We start from the raw sequence: 20,030 nt of genomic DNA on the forward strand, positions 1-20,030 counted from the left end.
CACACTGTTACGTTATAATGAAGTTGTCAGGTGCACATACTTTCTTATAATGAATACACTTAGATTCAAGATAAGTAAGACAAAACTGAATTTTTCTTTATATATGACATTTTGAAATCAGAGCTAAATTAGGATAATTGTGTAAAATCACTGAGTTGGATTAGATTTTGCTCAAAAATATTCACTCTCGGCCCTCCACCTTCATGGGAAGAGTGTAATTTTACTTTTCCACCCCTTGATTTTGGGCTTGCCAGTGTGGCCTGCTTTGGCCAAGTGGGAGAGTCAGGCAAGACTGAAATAAGGCGTGAAATGTGCTGTGCAGTGGGACTTGCCCTCTTGTGCCTCTGCCATTATCATGAGAAGAACTGCTCCCAGGTGTCTGCTGCCCCTCCAGCCTGGGCCCACGATGAGACACAGAGAGCAGACCTGAGCCCAACCAAGTTGGGAGCAGGCTCAGCTGACCAAGTGTGAAGCAGGACCACTCCGCTGAGCCCAGGCAAACCAGCCACCCTCCAGCTAACCCACAGATGTATGCGAGAGAAGGACTTGTTTTAAGCCACTATGTTTTAGAACTGCTTTTTATACAGAAATTGCTGACAGATAAGCAACGAAAGTAACAGCTTTAAAGGCAGATACAGATGCGGTGTACTGGGAATTCAGATTACATGAGCCATGTTGTTGTTGATCATGTGAGTTTTCCACAGTGGTGAAGAATTTTTTTTTTTCTGGACAAAGCAAAGTGTAATTGCTCCCTGATATACACAGTTGTTGCATTCCTGGCATATTCAGATATATGAAAACTGTAAAAAACTACTTTGTGTTTGTGTAAAGTTGGAGTGTAGATTCATATAACTATAAACAGGTTACTCACCTACATAAGTGTCTTTCCAGACTCTAGAAGAAGTTGTGCAGGATTGAGAGTAGTTAATTCTTCATTGCACAGGACTGTCCTAACCATTACACATCTTTTAGCACAGCTCCTGCCCTCCACATTCCAGTAGCGTCCCCCAATCACTGTCACAACCAAAAACACCTCCTGGCATTTCTAAAATGTGCCTCTAGGAGATGGCACGGCCCTTGTTGGAATCACTAAATGAGATGACACAATGGTTCCTTCCAACTCAAACATCCTCAGATTTTTAAAGTCTGATTTTAGTTGTCATTTAATCAGTAATATGTATTAAATGTCTCTTATGTGCTAGCACTGTGGATATAAGGATAATATATGATCATTGCTCTCAAAGGGCTTACAGGGTAAAGGGTAGCACAAGCCAGCAATCAGGCAATTATAATGTAGAGTGATCATCAATACTACTGATGTACATTCAGGATGCTATAGGAGGACATAAGAGGAGCATCTAACCTAATCTTGGGGCTCAGGGAAGGCTCTCCCAGAGGAGGTGATTTTAAGCAATCATGAGAGCGGACTAGGTGCTAACCAAGCAAACAGGAGTAAGAGGTGAACAGATGAGGAGCAGGCAGCATGCTCTTTCCCTGAAGCAAGGACTAGGGTGACCTATCTGCTGCAGAGGTTGCTGAAGGAGCATGAGCATTGGAGTTGGAGGGATCTTGGTTCAAATCCTGCCTCATCTCTAACCCTGAGCCATTATAATAACTGCTCACTACGTTCCAGGCACTTTGGTAAGTGCACTACATGAATTATCTCTTTTTATCCTCCCAACAGTACCTCATCCCTCTGTATACAGAATGAGAAACTGAGGCACAGAAAGGTTAAGTAACTTGCCTAACCTAACAAGTGGTGGAGTGGGATTAGAACCAAGACCATCTGACTCCAGAGCCAACTTTCCTCACGATTGCCCTACACAGCTCAACCTCCAATCCTGTTTCCTCATCTGTAAAGGGTATATAATAGTATAGCTCCTGCGAGTTGATATATAAATGAAACATTTCTATATTTAAGCACCAGACATGGTGGTAGAATATTTTTTTAAATAGCTATTCAGATTGTAATCCTTCCAATTTCGAAGGAGGAGCATGATAATCTGGAGAGCATATAGTACATGATTTTAGTTACAAATAACATTTTTGAAACCTGAAGTGCCATTACAAAAAAAAAAACCCTATTTTAAAATTAAGTTTGATTATATATCAGAGAAAACACAAAAAACAAGTAGCTTAAACAGACAAGAATTTATTGTCACATAAAAGGAGTTGAGTTTGATAGTCCGGTTCTTCCTATTTGGACCTCAGGGTCCAAAAATGACTGCTGGAGCTTCCATCACTGTATCTGCATTCCACCAGCAGGGAGGAGTAGGGGGAAAGAATAAGGAGATAAACCTCCCAGTTGAGTTGGTTCCCTTAAGAAGGACTCCTACTTAGTCTGGGCTTGGGACTGACAGATGGCAGGGTACAATAGCCCCCATCCCCCGCCAAAGCAGGAAACACCACGGTGCCGGTGCCGTCATGCACCAGAGCTCCCTGTGCATCAGGCTGAGGCTGGACTCTGCCTCTCTTCTACCCCTGCCTTCTCCTGCTTCTCTCACTTCCTTACAGGTTTCTCCTTCAAAAAATCACTTGCACAAGAATCTCCATCCTGGGCTCTGCTTCTAGGAACCCCACAGTATGTTCTTTTTCAGCCAAAATCTGCCTCCTCATAATTTCACCCACGTTCTACCGTGTTGAGTAATCCAGAATAAATGGAATTCTCTTCCATAGAGTAGCACCTTTATAGGTTGGAACATAGCTGTAAAAGAGGAATGTAATAATATGTACATATCAGTTGGCTGTTGACAAAGAGCTCTTGTGTTCATTTTCTCATGTACTCGAACACTCCCTCTCCTTGACGGTAGATAGTACTATTTTTTTTTTAATTCATTTTTGGCTGCATTGGGTCTTCGTTGCTGCGTGCCAGCTTTCTCTAGTTGTGGCGAATGGGGGCTACTCTTTATTGTGGTGCGTGGGCTTCTTATTGTGGCGCACGGGCTTTAGGCACGCTGGCTTCAGTAGTTGTGGCGCACGGGCTTGGTTACTCTGCGGCATGTGGGATCTTCCAGGACCAGGGCTCAAACCTGTGTCCCCTGCACTGGCAGGCAGATTCTTAACCACTGCGCCACCAGGGAAGCCCAATAGTGCTATTTTTACAGATGAGGAACCTGAAGCTTAGATAGTGACTTCGCCAGGGTCACCTGGAAAGTAAACGGTGGGGCTCTGAGCAAGAAGGTCTCAAGACAAAGCCTCAAACAAGGTGCATTAGTTTCCTAGGGCTGCTGTGACACAGTGCCACAAGCCAGGTGACTTCAAACAACAGAAATGTCTTCTCCTACAGCTCTGGAGGCTGGATGTCCAAAATCAAGGGGTCAGCAGGGCCATGTTCCCTCCAAAGTCTCTAGGGGAGGAGGAGCCTTTCTTGCCTCTTCCTAGATTCTAGTGACCCCAGGCGTTCCTTGGCTTGTGCCAGCATAACCCCAATCTCTGTCCACCTCTGTCCTCACGTGACCTTCTTCTCTATGTCCTCTCCCCTTCTTATAAGGGCATTCTCATTGGATTTAGGGCTCACCTTAATCCAGTATGACCTCATCTTGATCATTAACTAATTACATCTGCAAAGACCCTATTTCCAAATAAGGTCACATTCAAGGTTCTGACTGGACACGGATCTTTGGGGGACACTATTCAGCCCACTACCCATAGGATTTTAACTTTCAGAAGATTTATTTATCTCCAGGTTTCATTTGTATGTGTAGACAAGGAACAGTCACTTTCACGCACATAAATTCATGCTCTTTTTTGCACCTTGCTCCTGGCTCTCTCACTAGAGGGACATATGCAGGCAGGAAGAAATGTGGAGGGCCAGCCCCTTCAGTGCGCTGATGGTATGACTGCCGAGGTCCATGTCCTCTGGTCTGCACTGGCTTCTGAAAGGCCTCCTCCATACGGGCTGCTGTCTTTCATGTCCTGGGATGCATGCCAAGCCCGGCACATCAGAAATGACCAGTGAATCTCAGTAGCTTATTGAAAGGTGTCCTGACTTTCGGGGTGTTTGGTTCAGCAGGGTCGTTGCTGTTTTTCAAAGATGTGCGGAAGGCTACACAAAGCCCCTCTGTGTCCAAGTCCTTCCCCAACCAAGTTGTTACAGTTAAGGCTTTTCAGAGGTGGGGAGAGGTCTGCTCTCAGAATTTAAAGCAGAGATCAGATGTCAAGGGGCATAATGAGTGTCTTAGTCAGTGCAGGCTGCTATGACAGGATTCTGTAGACTGGGTGTCTTAAATATCAGACATTTACTTCTCACAGTGCTGGAGGCTGAGAAGTCCAAGATCAAGGTGCCAGAAGATTCAGTTCCTGGTGGGGATACTGTTCCTTGCTTGTGGATGGCCCCCTTCTTACTGTATCCTCCCTCACATGGCAGAGAGAGAGAGAGAGAGAGAGAGAGAGGGAGAGGGAGAGGGAGAGGGAGAGGGAGAGGGAGAGGGAGAGGGAGAGGGAGAGCATGTGCATTCTGGTGTCTCTTCTTATGAGGGCACTAATCCCATTTTGGGGGCCTACCTTCATGCCTTCATTTAAACCTAATTATCTTCCAAAGATCCCACCTGTAATACCATCACATTGGGGGGCAGGGCTTCAACATATGAACTTTGTGGGGGACACAATTCAATCCATAGAAGTGACCCTTTCATCAGGGGAGTCAGGATCCAGAACAAGAGAGCAGAGACTGACATGGTAAAGTCCTTTGTAGGATTCCTTTCTTGTCTCCCCTGACAGTTTTCCCCTTAAAGAGAAGTAGGTCTGTGTGCTGATTTGGGGGCAGCAAGGCAAAAGGCAGCTGAGGAGACTGGGTTCCACCACAAGGGCCAGAAGGGGCAGATTGGATGGAGGGGAGCATAGCAGGCAGACTGACAGGGATCGTAGCAGGGAGAATGGAGAGCAGGGTTAGCTGGTCTTGCCTGGAAAAGGGAATCCAGGCATATTAATGAACAGATATATCCATCCAATATTGTGCTGTGACCACAGAGCATTAGTTGACATTCTTGGTTGTGATAGATAGAACCAACCTCATCTCAAACTGTCTTAAGCAGACAGAGGAGTTTGTGACTCATGTAACTGGAAACTTCAGGCATGGTTGGATCTAGGTGCTCACATGGTATCGTCACACATTCCTACCTCCTAGTTTTGCTTCCTCCTTATTGTCTTCTTGCTGAGGCAGGTGCTCCTTAAGTGGTGGGAAACAGTACCACCAGACACTTGGTTGTCCCAGTGAAGAGTGCTTTTGTGACAGACTGTGTCATTGGCTCCAATTCTTCACCCCTTTCCGATCTATGCCCTTTGCCATGTAACTCTGCAATGTTTGACCACATGACTTGCTTGAGCCAAAAGAATGAGGTAGAAGTGACAGTGGCAGCTCCGAGCCTAGGCCTTAAAAACCTTGTCTATTTCTCCTAGCTCTGTTGTGCTCCTGTCATTCCCATGAAAGAAATGTGCCCAGGCTGGCCTGCTGGTTACAGCAGGAGGATGAGAGACACATGGAGCAGAGCTGAGTTACTCTTGCCAAGGTGAACCTAGATCAGCCGGTCACTAGACACATGACTCAGCTCAGGTAAGATTAGAGAGCTGAACCCCTCAGATACATGAGAAATCACTGAGATGACAACATGGAACTCTTACGGCTTCTTTCTCAGACATTCCAGCAGAAGTTGGGTTTCGGGACATGACCTCTGCCCCAGTGGCCGAAGCTCCTCCTAGGGGATAGGGGGCGCTCTGAGTCACGGCGGGTCATGGCGGCGCTCTTTCTCAGCCTCTTTGCTTCGGACTGAGGCTTTCGGGACAGCGGCGGGAAGATGGCGGCGCCCAGGGAGCGACTTGGAGCCGTAGAGGCAGAGGGGAGCTCGGGTCGCCAGGGGAACTCGGGAGTCGAGGTGGTGGTTTCCTCCGATCCCGCCCCGCCCGCCCCACTGTGCCCTCACGGTGGGTCCGCGTCTGGGCTCAGCCTGGCTGTCGGGAGCCAAGGGGCGTGGGTGAGCCTGAATGTGCCGTGGGCTTTTAGGGCTCCCGGATCCAGATCCCCCTCTCTCTCCCACCGAGTGTGATATCTAGAAAACGCTCCTTCCTCGGGAAATTGTGGTTTTCCACTTACTTAAGAAACCGTCATAGAAAGTCCCCACTGTTGTGGTTTTGGCTTTACGGCTGTTACATGTTTTTTGAAGGGACGAGGCAGAGGCTAGGCAAAAAGGATATGTGTTATTGAGTAATTCCCGTTGCCAAGTACTTGAAGATTTCATTTGTTGTTTTACTGTCTTTTCCATTAAACTTAAAAAAACGTTAGGGAGCACGATAGAATGAATTCTTGCTTAACTAGACCCATTTTTTCTTGCGGAGAGAGAGTGTGTCCAGCTCTAAAAGCTCAGATTTTCACTGAAAGGATAACTGAGCGGAGGTGGCAGAGTGCTCAGTTGTTTGGACTCCGTCTTTGTTGTGTCAGGACCCAGGCCGTTCACCATGTGGACTGCAACTGTACTGACAATAGCATTTTCTTTCTGGAGAGACCAGTTTTCAAAATTTATTTCTTAAGTAGTCTTTGCCTGAATGTTGTGACTTTGGGGGAAAAAATATTATTAAACAGAGTAGTGCATTTAATTGTGACAAATTGTGCATAAAACTGAAACAAATTTTATTTAAAGGCGATGAAAACTAGGAACTTGAGGTAGATGACTGTTTGACTTATTTTTTCCTATTCTGGAACTAGGACCCACTCTTCTGTTTGTAAAGGCGAACCAAGGGAAAGAAGAAACACGGAGGTTTTATGCCTGCTCAGCTTGTAGAGATAGAAAAGATTGTAATTTTTTTCAATGGGAAGATGAAAAGGTATATCAACTTTTTGGATATATATATATATATATATTTTAAAAATTGTTGATGTCTGTGACATTTCATTGAGAATGTATGAGATAAATCTCTCAAGAGATGAAGATACCATGTTTTTTGGTTTGAGAGACGGGAGTTTATATTTACTCTGAACTTACTCTGATTACTGATGTCTTAAACTACTGTCTCAAAGTCTGAGTTCCCTTTAAGGCTTTCTGAGGTGTTAGTATTGGTTTTGCCAATATAGATTTCTCCCTAAAGAGTGCAGGTCATTATCATTCCAGGAAGTGCTTTAGAAAAACACTTTTTGGGAAGCATTTGCATTGACCATCCCTTATTCCGCTACTGGATGACTGATGAAGGCACTTAGAGATACAGTTATGAGCTTGGAATTCTCTTGGACTCAGCTCCAATTAAAGTTTCTGAAAGTTTTTTTTTTTTTTTTTTTTTTTTTTTGCGGTACGCGGACCTCTCACTGTTGTGGCCTCTCCCGTTGCGGAGCACAGGCTCAGGCTCAGCGGCCATGGCTCACGGGCCCAGCCGCTCCGTGGCACGAACCCGTGTCCCCTGCATCGGCAGGTGGACTCTCAACCACTGCGCCACCAGGGAAGCCCTGAAAGTTTTGACTAGAAAGCTTTCAGCTTTGTTAGGTTTGTTGGAAGTCTGTATGCCACTCTTCTGTAGACTCGTTAAGATCACTATCTGTGAATTAATCCCTCAGTGGTTTAATATGTTGGTTATTGTTTCAAACTGCTCTAGAATTTTCCCAGGTTAATGTGTTTTGTTTTCCTGTGGAATGAATGCTTGTTTACAGCTTAGAGTTGCTCGATTTTCTGGCCTTTTGATGGCAGAATGCGATACCAGTTTTTCTAGGATAGTAGCAAGTTTGATGGTTTATTAAGTTTATTTTGTACTCTGTTTCAGTTGTCAGGAGCCAGACTTGCTGCCCGAGAAGCGCATAACCGAAGATGTCAGCCTCCTTTATCCCGTTCGCAGTGTGTGGAAAGGTACTGATGCCGTGTCATTTTCATTTATTATCCTATTGTTATTTTTTCCCTCAGTGCCTTTAAGTTTACTTTCAGTAATTAATTTCTTTTTATTGTGGTAAAATATATATATAAGATAACATTTACCAATTTAGTGACATTAATTACATTAACAGTGTTGTGCAACTATCACCACTATCTGTTTACAAACTTTTTCATCACCCCAAACAAATTCTGTCACCAGTAAGCAATAACTCCCCATTCCACCTTCCTCCCATCCCTGGTAACCTCTAACTACTTTTTGTCTCTATGATTTGACCGTTCTGGGTACCTCAGATAAGTGGAATCATCAATATTTGTCCTTTTGTGTCTGGCTTATTTCACTTAGCGTTGTGTTTTCAAGGCTCATTCATGTTGTCGCATGTATCAGAACTTCATCCTTTTTATGGCTGAATGATATTCCTTTGTATCCATGTACCATATCTTTTTATTTTTATAAATTTATTTATTTATTCATTTAGTTTTTGGCTGCGTTGGGTCTTCGTTGCTGCATGCGGGCTTTCTCTAGTTGCAGCGCACAGGCTCTAGGCATGGGGGCTCAGTAGTTGTGGCTTGCGGGCTCTAGAGCGCAGGCTCAGTAGTTGTGGCACATGGGCTTAGTTGCTCTGTGGCATGTGGTATCTTCCCGGACCAGGGCTCAAACCTCTGTCTCCTGCACTGGCAGGCAGTTTCTTAACTACTGTGCCACCAGGGAAGTCCCTGTACCACATCTTGTTTATCCATTCATCCATCAGTGGACACTCAGGTGTTTCCATCTTTTGGCTATTGTGAATAATACTCAGTACATGTTGGTGTATAGATATCTGTTTGAGCCCCTGTTTTCATTTCTTTTGCATGTATACCTAGGAGTGGAATTACTGGATAATATGGTAATACTATGCTTCGTTTTCTGAGGAACTACCAACCTGTTTTCTTCAGTGGCTGCACCATTTAACATCCCCATCAGCAGTGTATGAGGGTTCCAATTTCTCTCTGTCCTTGCCAACACATATTATCTTCTGTTTTTTTGATTATAGCCATCCTAGCAGTTGTGAAGTGGTATGTCATTGTAGTTTTGATTTTCATTTCCCTCATTATTAATTATGTTGACCATCTTTTCATATGCTTTTTGGCCATTTGTATATTTTCTTGGAGAAATGTCTATTCAAGTCCTTTGTCCATTTTTAATAAGGTCATTTGTCTTTTTGTAGTTGAGCTGAAGGAGTTCTTTATATGTTCTAGATACTACACTCTTATCAGATGATTTGAAAATATTTTCTCTCATTCTGTAGATTGTCTTTTCACTTTCTCAGTGATGTCCTTTGATACACAAGCGTTTTTAACCTTGATGAAGTCCAGCTTTCTATTTTTTTGTTGTTGTTGCTTGTGCTTTTGGTATCATAGCTAAGAATCCATTGCCAAATCCAATCTCATGAAGATTTACTGTAATCTTCCTTTTTGAAATACTAAACCAAACAAACAAAAAAAACTTTTAAAAGCTGTAAACATCTGTTTTTAAAAATATTCATTAAAAATTTTTTTTATTTATTATTATTTTTTATTATTATTATTATTTTGCGGTATGCGGGCCTCTCACTGTTGTGGCCTCTCCCGTTGTGGAGCACAGGCTCCGGACGCGCAGGCTCAGCGGCCATGGCTCACGGGCCCAACCACTCTGCGGCATGTGGGATCTTCCTGGACCGGGGCACGAACCCGTGTCCCCTGCATCGGCAGGCGGACTCTCAACCACTGCGCCACCAGGGAAGCCCAATTTTTTGTTTGTTTGTTTTTGTGGTATACAGGCCTCTCACCGCTGCTTTTTTTTTTTTATGTGGTACGCCAATTTTTTATTTTTTTTAAAGATTTTTTTTTTGATGTGGACCATTTTAAAAGTCTTTATTGAATTTGTTACAATATTGCTTCTGTTTTGTGTTTTGGTTTTTTGTCTGTGAGGCATGTGGGATCTTAGCGCCCTGACCAGGGATTGAACCTGCACCCCCTGCATTGGAAGGTGAAGTCTTAACCACTGGACTGCCAGGGAAATCCCTAAAAATTTGCATTTTTAAAATGTTTTATTGGGTGAACTGGAATTGAGTCATAGATTTAATTTTTTGGCAAACTTGTGAAAAGAATTCATCCCTCTCCTTTGTTATAGGCGTTGTGTTCTGTGTGCTGGGAGAGACTTCTTAAGAAGCCTCTGTCTGGGTTGCTGATGACAAATAGGTTTTCACTCTCATGATAACTCCTGCTGGATACCTGGGCTGCTGTGTTTAGAAGGATTCTGAGGTCATATCTAGGCTAAGTGTAAAGGAATACTGGGATCTGTTAAAAATGTCTTTTTGAGCTTCTTAGTAGCTTTTAAAGTCCTTTGATAGGGGAGACTTTTCTTGAGATAACTTGATTACCCCTTAACTGCAGTACTTAATCAGTGATTAAGTCTACTTAATTTATGGGAATTAAATCAACAACAAAAAATGTAGAAAAAGGAATTAATGTAAATTGAGCACCACTGAGCTAGGCACTATGCGAGGTGTTTTCCATGATATATTGTTTAAATCCTGCCAAGATGGTTTACTTAGATGAGAAAATTGAGGGCTTGGAGAAGTTAAGTAACTTCATCAACTTCATACTGTTAGAATGAATGAGCAGTGACTCAAACTTATGTCTCCCAGATTCTAAAACAGTATTTTTAAGCATATAAGCAGATAGTAATTAATATATGATGTGTAGTGATTTAATTTAAGGAGATATAAGGATATGAAACAAAGAGTTATATAGAGATATATTATTATGAGGTTATTATAATGAGATAGAATATTGAAGATACAGAAAGAAATATATCACTAATGGTTTCTCCCTTTGAACCCATCACCTTGGTCATTTTGTAGTCTTCCTTCTGGCCTTTTTTCCTATGCAAAGGTTTGTTGTACAAGATTGTGATCATCATGTGGACATAGTTTTGTACTCTGCTGTATCACTTTTAGCTGATAAGCATGTACTTCATATTATTACATAAGGATATTGGTGATGCAGTTACACTCTATAAGAAAATTTAGATGATCTTCTTTCCTTGCGTAATAAGATTTTAGTCTGGAGCTAAACCACTGTGCAAGTCTTTGTACGACCAGAGTATGGTTTTTGATACTGAAGAATTTTTGAAATTCACATTTCATGTTAATTAGAATTTTAAAACACTGGCTAGACTATGGAATATTAAAGAATTTTCAAAAGGTTATTTCTTGGGGGCCATAATTTCATCTGTTATTTAGTGCTGATTCTTGAGAGCATGTCTTAATAAAGTCATTTTCAACATCCTAAATCATCTGTGACCCCAAACCTCAGATTTTGTTGTCCAAGCCTCCATCCATTCCATCCATCCAGTCATTTATTCATTCTTTGTTGAGGGTTCAAAAAGAACTTAAAATGCCAGTAATGGAGTTGAGATATATTTAAACATAATACAGTGCAAAAGAAGAATGTTTTGTGTTGACAGTATTCATAGAAAAGATTTAGTACTCTGGAAGGTCAGAAGCTTTACAGCTAACTTGTGCCTTAGCTGATCAATTCAGTTTAAGGATATAGTATTCAAACAGGTTTTGGAGGATGGGTAAAAGTTTTTGCTTTTGAAATGTAATATCACTGATTTCACTGGATCACTTTATAGTTGATGCTCTTATGCTTTCTTACATGCTTTCGACAAGAGTGAAAAGTTTGAAATCAGTCATTTCTCAAAATTAAAAATTTTGCCTTTTTAAAACCAAAGGCTTACTAAATTACCTCTTCTATGTTATTAATTACTTACTCTCTTAGTGTGTCTTCAGCTTGAGACTGGCAGATTATTCTTGTGTGTAAATGGATGTAAGGATGATGTACTGTTACTTGAGATTATAATTGTTTTCTAATTTAACTTTATACAACTCATTTATGTTATCTTATTAAATAACTACTATATTTGAAAGTGTTAAAATGCATTAAAACATTATACCTATTCTATAAAGCAAACTTTTTATCTGCTACTGTGATATAACAATAGCTTTTCATTGACTGATTTAGTTTTGAAATTATTAGAAAGGAATAATGGTGGCTATTGAGATAAATTGACCTTTCTTACTTGATTTTTATTATGGAACTGGCAGTGCTGCACAGACTTCTAGGTTCTACAGAATAGGATTTGATATTCATTTTTCTAATTTCAACCATGCCTTATATTTCATACGTGTTCAGTTGACAGATTTACATTTTGTGCCTGAGACTTGACTTTCCTTATAGTTTTTAGCTGCCTGTTATGCCCTGAAATGCGTTATTCTATTATGTAGTATGTTGACATCTTTATCGTGACCGCTGAAGTCTTAGGGAAGATATATTTTAATGCTAAAATCAGCATTAATTTATGTGCATCCTGATAGTTTTGTTTAGTTGATATTTCATTCGGTTATGTTTTTTTTCCAGAGCTCATTTAAACTCAGATTTTCAAGGTCTGCTATTAGGGAAATGCCATAAACATAATTTGTCTACTCCCGGAAAGTCAAATGGAACATCAAATGGAGATCAATAAAAATGACATTTCAAAATGCTAGCCTGCAATTTGTGAGTCATGCTGAGCCATGCAGCAGAATGAATTTCTTCTCCCCCCTGGGTATGTGTAGTAAGTACAAATGAGGAAGGAGCACTGAGTAATCCTTAGTTCCTGAGAGTCTCAAGTTCTTCCTACCAAACTTAAGAAAAACCCCTTGTGTCTGAATGTTACATTTAAAGCCATACAGTTGAATGATAATGATATAATTTTGAATAGAAATATGCACAAGATCTCAGTTGATCTTTTGTCAAGAGAAGGTTAATAAACTAGCAATGAAAGCTTTCTGAAGGACAGTTTTGACCAGGCACAAAATACATTAGTGGAGTTTCATTTAACATTGTTCTTTTTTTCCTTCATTTAAAAATAATTAAACTTAGTGCCTTAAGATAGTCCCATGTAGTGAGTGAATTGCCACACTAGCCCCTCGCTTTGAACTTTCATCTCTTCCTGGTGATTTTGCAGCTTCTGCTGCCTTCAGTTGGCTTCACTTGGTGTGTGATAGGCAGTCCTTTTGACCATATTTAAGTAGCAGAAGCTGGCACAGCATTATCTATTTGGGGAGCTTCCTTTCTCCTTTTTCCTATAAAGCCGTTGATTGTTTTCATCATTCATTCAATGACAACTATTTACTTCTCTAATATCAAAAGTGTGCTTCTGCTCCATTCCTCTGTTTTGGTCCCTGAGTGCATGTACAATAACTTTGTGTTTTGGGACTGAGTCATGGGATAATGGCAGTGACACTCCACCTACAGTCTGGCTGATGGCAGTTATAAATCATGTCTCAATATCCTAGATGCTAAAATGTGAAAATGTTTGCATCTTAGAAGTGATTGGATTTTGCTTTGTGATCCAATCTGACAGGCTTTCTTTTTTTTTTTAAATTAATTTATTTATTTGTTTTATTTTTGGCTGCGTTGGGTCTTTGTTGCTGCGCGTGGGTTTTTCTCTAATTGCGGCGAGCAGGAGCTACTGCTGCTACCTCGTTGAGGTGAGTGGGCTTCTCACTGCGGTGGCTTCTCTCGTTGCAGAGCGTGGGCTCTAGGTGTGAGGGCTTCAGTAGTTGTGGCATGCGGGCTCAGTAGTTGTGGCTCGCGGGCTCTAGAGCGCAGGCTCAGTAGTTGTGGCTCACGGGCTTAGTTGCTCCGTGGCATGTGGGGTCTTCCCAGACCAGGACTCAAACCTGTGTCCCCTGCATTGGCAGGTGGATTCCTAACCACTGTGCCACCAGGAAAGTCCCCAGGCTTTCTTTTAATGGGTGGGTTTAGCCCATTTTCATAGTGGATATGACAGATATGCTTGGTCTTAGTTTTGTTATATTATTTTTATTGCTTCTTTTTATGCTCTTTCACTCTATGGTCTGTGTTTGTTTTTCTTTTTTTTTTTTGCGATACACGGGCCTCTCACTGTTGTGGCCTCTCCGGTTGTGGAGCACAGGCTCCGGACACGCAGGCTCAGCGGCCATGGCTCACGGGCCCAGCTGCTCCGCAGCATGTGGGATCTTCCCAGACTGGGGCACAAACCCGTGTCCCCTGCATCGGCAGGTGGACTCTCAACCACTGCGCCACCAGGGAAGCCCGGTTTTTCTTTTTTTAATGCGTGTTTCTTCTGTATTTTTGTTCTAATGGTTGCCTTTGTAACCTTTTAAACCATATTTAATTCTTTTTTTTTTGGATTGCCTTCCTCGATCTAAAAATGAGAAATGATTACTTAATATGTTTCTTCTTCCTCTCTCTTTCCTTCTCTATAATTACTATCTGATTTTTTTTATTAATAATTTTTTAAATTAATTAATTAATTTTTATTTTTGGCTGCCTTGGGTCTTTGTTGCTGCGTGCAGGCTTTTCTCTAGTTGCGGCAAGCGGGGGCTACTCTTCCTTGCGGTTCACAGGCTTCTCATTGGGTGGCTTCTCTTGTTGCAGAGCACAGGCTCTAGATGCACAGGCTTCAGTAGTTGTGGCACTTGGGCTCAATTACTATCTGATTTTAGTTGGTTATTTCTTTTTAGGGTTAACCTTTATGCCTTTGAATATTGCTTATAGCTCTTTTACTTGGTTTTTCAGTTTTAAATTATATCTTTTGGCTGATGGCTCTAAAATATGAGAAAATCAATATACTTTTTGATTTCCCTTTCCCTTCCTCTTCCCATACCAGTTTTATTTGGTTTTATATTATTTACATTTTGTACTCTAACTGTAATACCCATATTTTTTCTGTTTTTAGTCTGTAGTCAAATAGATTTAGTGCTGACTGATAGCCCCTTTGCTGTAGTTTCTGCACTCATCTCCTATTTGGCTGAAATTCATCCTCTAGCAGTTTTAATTTTTTTTAAAAGGCTTTTATTAATCAAAAAAATTTAAATCAAAATATCTGTGGCTATTGTATGATTCCATTTATATAAAAATATATAAATCATAATAACTTCTTTCCTACACAGCTTTTTATTTTCCTCCTAGTTAATAACAGTTTTGAATTTATTTGTTGTTATAGTGACTATTTGCTTAATTATTTATGTGCTTCAGAAGTGATTCAACTGCAAACTCTCTGCCTGTTGTCTGAATCCTTTCAGAACATTCAAATGTAGCATAATCTATTGGTTTCATCTTCTTGGAGAAATTTGTCCTTGAGCTTTCAGAAATGTTCCCATTTGTAATGGTTGCCCTTTCTCCTTGGCATCCAGCTGTCCAGGAGGTTCTTCATGAAGGATCCAGGTAATATAACTATATAACCTGAGTTCTTCCAAGTCCAGAAATATTTAATTCCTTTATTCTTTCTTTTTTGAAAAGTAGAAATTTGATCTCTTTATTTTTTCTTTTACATATATATTTTTTAAATTGAAGTATTGTTTAATTCACAATGTTGTGTTAGTTTCTGGTGTACAGCAAAGTGATTCGGTTCTCTCTCTCTCTCTCTCTCTCTCTCTCTCTCTCTCTCTATATATATATATATATATATATATATATATGTTCAGTTATATATTCTTTTTCAGATTCTTCTCCATTATAGTTTATTAGAACATATTGAATATAGTTTCCTGTGCTATACAGTAGGACTTTGTTACTTCTGTTTTATATACAGTAGTGTGTATCTGCTAGTCCCAAACTCCTAATTTATCTCTCCCCACCCACCTTTCCCTTGTAGTAACCATAAGTTTGTTTTTTATGTCTGTGTAACTCCTTTATTCTTGAATGGCATGGTACTTAAGTATAAAATTATTTGGGTGTATGTTTTACTTGGGAACTTTGCAGGATTGCTTCATGTCCTCCAGAGCAGTACTTCTTAAATGATCTGTGTTAAAGGGTCAGTCTTTTGCTTGTTTTATGTTTTTATTTTTATTTCTAGTCCACTGGGATCAGATACTTCTGTAAATATAATAGAAATAAATAACTAGAAAATAAAATGAAAAAAAGAGAAGACATACAAAATACAAGCCCACATTTTTTATTATTAGATTGAACAGACCTAAAAGTACTCTGTCTAATTGGTATAAAAGTTTCTAAACATGTACTCTGGATGTCTGTCTTTGTCTCATCAGGAACTGGAAACATTTGGCGGCCAGCTCCAGTGCATGGCCCTCTTTGTGGAGCACTGTTCTAGAGTTAAGTAGGTACTGTAGATATCTGGGGCCAGTTTGATTTTGACCACCCAACAGTTGACTTGATCTTTTTCCTGAATGCTTAAAAGGAAGTAAATATTTTGAGATCTTATATTTCTGAAAATACCTTTATGCTGATACTTGATTTATAACCTATACAGATGATAGAATTCTAGATTGGGAATATCTTTCCTTCAGGGTTTGGAAGGCAGTGCTCCATTTTCTTCTGTCTTCATTATAGCTGTTGAGAAGTTCAAGTTCAGCAAGTTCATTCTTGATCTCTTATGTGTGACTTGTGACTTGTTTAATCCCTCTGTCAGTTATTTAGAATCTTTATTCTAATCTTTATTCTATCACATGTCATGATGATCTATCTGATGTAAGTCTGTTTTATTTTATTTTACTTGGCGTTAGGAAAATCCTTTCAAACTGGAAACTCATGTTCTTGAGTTCTGAGAAATTTCCCAGATTATGTCCCTATTGCCAAAGAATGAAAAACCAAGTCTCACATGATCTTAGGGCCGAGTACAACCCAGTTCTTGCTTAGTGATCTTCAGGAGTTGTCTTTGTTTTCTTTGAGTTTAACTTTTCCCTTTCCTTTAAAGCACTTCTTAATACCTTTTATTTAGGAAAATTTCAAGCATACACAAGAGCAGAGAGAACAGTATACTAAGAACCTCCTGCACCCACACCCAGCTTCATCAGTCATCAGTACGAGGCTAATTTTGTTTCCCCTGTATCCTGTACCCCAACCTCCAATCTGGACCTTATATAGTTCTACCTGGAAACACTTCTCTATGTATCTTAAGAGATAAGGCTTTAAAAAAAAACATGATCATGATACTATTAAAATACCTAAAACATAAACAGTTTTTTAATGTTACGTAGCATGCAGTTAGTGTTCAGTGTTTCTCTGGTTACCTCATAAATGCCAGTTTATAATTGGTCTGTTCAAATCAGGATCCAAAGAGGCTTTACACATGGCAATTGGTTGATATCTTTAATCTTTTATTCATTGAAGAAACAGTCATTTGTCTGATAGAAATTTCCATATTCTGAATTTGGTTGATTGCATCCTATAGTGTCAGCTAACATTTATTCTATCCCCTGTAGTTCTTGGAAAGTAGAGGCATCCCCAGAATCAAGTTCAGTTTTAGGAGCAACACTCTTCTGTAAGTTGTGTGGTCTGTTTCCTTTTATATCACATCAAAAGGCAGATAATGTCTGGCTGTTCACTTAGTGTGTTATAAGATTGGTTGTGTGTTCAGGTCATATAAGTATAGGCCAGCCTATACCATCCATTATAAAGTGCTATGTCACTGTTTCTTCTAATGATTTCAGCAGTAATTGATGATCATTGCCTAGAGTTATAAGGGTTTACAAATTCCTGTCATCGCTCATGCATTTATTAGCTGCGATTCTTTAAAGAAGAACTTTGTTTCATCAACTGTTGACTTAACCGTGTTACAGTTCATCTGGGAAGTCAAGATAAATGTTTACTTCTTCCCCTCTTATTGTTTGTTTTCAGCCTGTTTTCAGAATAATGATTCGGTACCCCAGCAACTTACAGAGTTGACTTATCAGGGTCATTGTTCTTTTATTTTTAATATCACTATGAAAACATGTATTTTAAAAATTTAGGTTTTTTTAGTTAATTGAAATTATTCTTTTTGGTATAGCACTTTTTGAATTTGATTTAATTTTTACAATATGATGGAAGTTATAGGTAGGGTGCCCATATAATTTTAATCCAAACCAGAATACTTTCTGAGAGTAAAAGGGGGCACTAACTAGATGGAACTCCAGGACAGCAGATGTAAACTGGGACTGTCCTGGGTAAACAGGGGTGTATGGGCACCCTGGAGGAATGTGGGTTGTTAGGGGAAAATTAGCATTTTTTCCTCAAATTTTTCAGCTTTACTGAAGTACAATAATTTATGTACAATAAGTTGCATGTATTTAAAATTACAGTTTGATAAGTTTTGACGTGAAACCATCTACTCATGAAACCATCACCACAATTAAGAATATGAACATATCCAGTACCCCCAAAAGTTTCCTCCTCTACCATTATCCTATATTCCTCCATCCCCAAAGGCCGCAGATAACCACTGATCTGCTTTCTGCCACTATAGATTAGTTTGCATTTTCTAGAATTTTACATAAAGGAATTATACAGTATATAGTATTTTTTGAGGGGATGTGTGTCTAGCTTCTTTTACTTAGCATAAATATTTTTGATGTTTTTCCATGTTTAAGTGTTTGTATCATTAGTTTATTCCTTTTTATTCCTGAATAATACTGTGTTGTATGGATATATTTTCACCTGTTTGTAGACATTCAGGTTGCCTCCAGTTATTGCCTATTACAAATAAAGCTGCTACAAACATTTGTGTATAAGGGTTTGTATGGACTCATGTTTTTATTTCTCTTAGGTAAATACCTAGGAGTGGAGTGGCTGGATCATATGATAAATGTGTTTAACCATACCAAACTGTTTTCCAAAGTAGCGGCATCATTTTACATTCCCACTAGCAATTTATGAGGTTCCAGTTTGTCCCCATTCTACACAACACTTAATATTATTTTTTAAATTATAGTCATCATATTAAGTGTGATGTAGTATCACATTGTGGTTTTGATTTGCATTTCCTTTGATTGCTAATGATGTTGAACATCTTTCCATGTGCTTATTGCCTATTTGTATATCTTCTTTGGAGAAATGTCTATTCACTTCCTTTGCCATTTTTTAGTTGGTCTAATTCTTTTTATCGTTGAGTTGTAAGTATTCTTATGTATTGTGGATGCTGTTCCTTTACCAGATACACGATTTGCAAACATATTCTTGTTCTTGGGTTGTCTTTCCACTTTCTTGGTGGTGTCCCTTGCAGAACAAAAGTTTTTAATTTTGATTAAGTCCAATATATTTTTTCTTTTGTTGCTTACGATAAGGATGTCTTTTGAAGAAAAGTTTAAAATTTTGATTTCCAATTTATTGGGTTTTTTTAATACTTTGTGCTTTTTAAGTCCTATTTAAGAAATCTTTGCCAAATCCAATCATTATTATTTTCTCCTGTGTTTTCTTCTAGAAGTTTTATAGTTTTAGCTCTTAGATTTAGGTCTATGATTCATTTTGGCTTAGTTTTTCTTTTTCTTTTTTCTTGTTTTTTTTTTTTTTTTTTTTTTGGCTGTGCTGCATGGCATGTGGAATCTTAATTCCCTGACCAGGGATTGAACCCATGCCCCCTGCATTGGAAGCATGGAGTCTTAACCACTGGACCGGGAGGGAAGTCCTTGCTTAGTTTTTAAATATGATATGAAATAGGGTCAGGCTTTTGAACCTTTTAAAATCAGTTTTCCAGTATCTGCAAAAAGTCCTGCTGAGATTTTAATTGAAATTGTGTTGAATTTATAGATAAAATTGGAAAGAATTGACATCTTAATAATACTGAGTTTTATAATCCATAGCCATGGTATATCTCTCCAGTTATTAAGTCATCTTTAATTTTTCTCTATATGACATTTTGTAATTTTCAGTGTACTAGGGTTATATGTCTCTTGTCAGATTTATTCCTAAATATTTTATATTTTTAATGCTATTTTAAACTGTTATATTTCAGATTTCAGTTTCTGATTATTTATTGCTAGTCTGTAACAATAGAGTTCATTTTGTATATTATCTTTTATACTTGATAAGCTTACTTATTTAACAGCTTTTTTGAAGATTTTCTTAGGACTTTCTATATACATGATCATGTCTGTGAGTAAAGAAGTTTTAATGTTTCCTTTCTAATCTGTGCCTTTTATTTCTTGTCTTATCAAAGTGGCTAGAATCCCTGGTCAGTGCTGAGTAGAAATGGTAAGCGTAGACATCCTTGCTTTATTCCAGCCTCAGGAAGAATGCATTCAGTCTTTCATCAGTGGTGTTAGCTGTAAGTTTTTCTTAGATGCCCTTTATTAGGTTATGGAAGTCCCCTTCTATTCCTAGTTTTCTGAGATTCTTTATCACAAATGGATGTTT

General features: G+C 39.4%; 1 protein-coding gene across 1 annotated transcript in view; it reads left to right on the forward strand.

Moving 5' to 3' along the window:
- Window positions 1-5,792: 5,792 nt before the first annotated feature.
- Window positions 5,793-20,030, forward strand: part of ZCCHC4 (zinc finger CCHC-type containing 4) — a gene marked incomplete at its 5' end in the record, with an annotated part of 47,764 nt that continues 33,526 nt past the window's right edge. The window contains 3 exon segments of the mRNA XM_079701931.1: window positions 5,793-5,919; window positions 6,698-6,816; window positions 7,741-7,823. Of these exon segments, the coding sequence (XP_079558057.1) occupies window positions 5,793-5,919; window positions 6,698-6,816; window positions 7,741-7,823 (329 nt within the window).

This window comes from Hyperoodon ampullatus (genome assembly GCF_949752795.1).
Source record: "Hyperoodon ampullatus genome assembly, chromosome: 1".
Taxonomy (NCBI): domain Eukaryota; kingdom Metazoa; phylum Chordata; class Mammalia; order Artiodactyla; family Ziphiidae; genus Hyperoodon; species Hyperoodon ampullatus.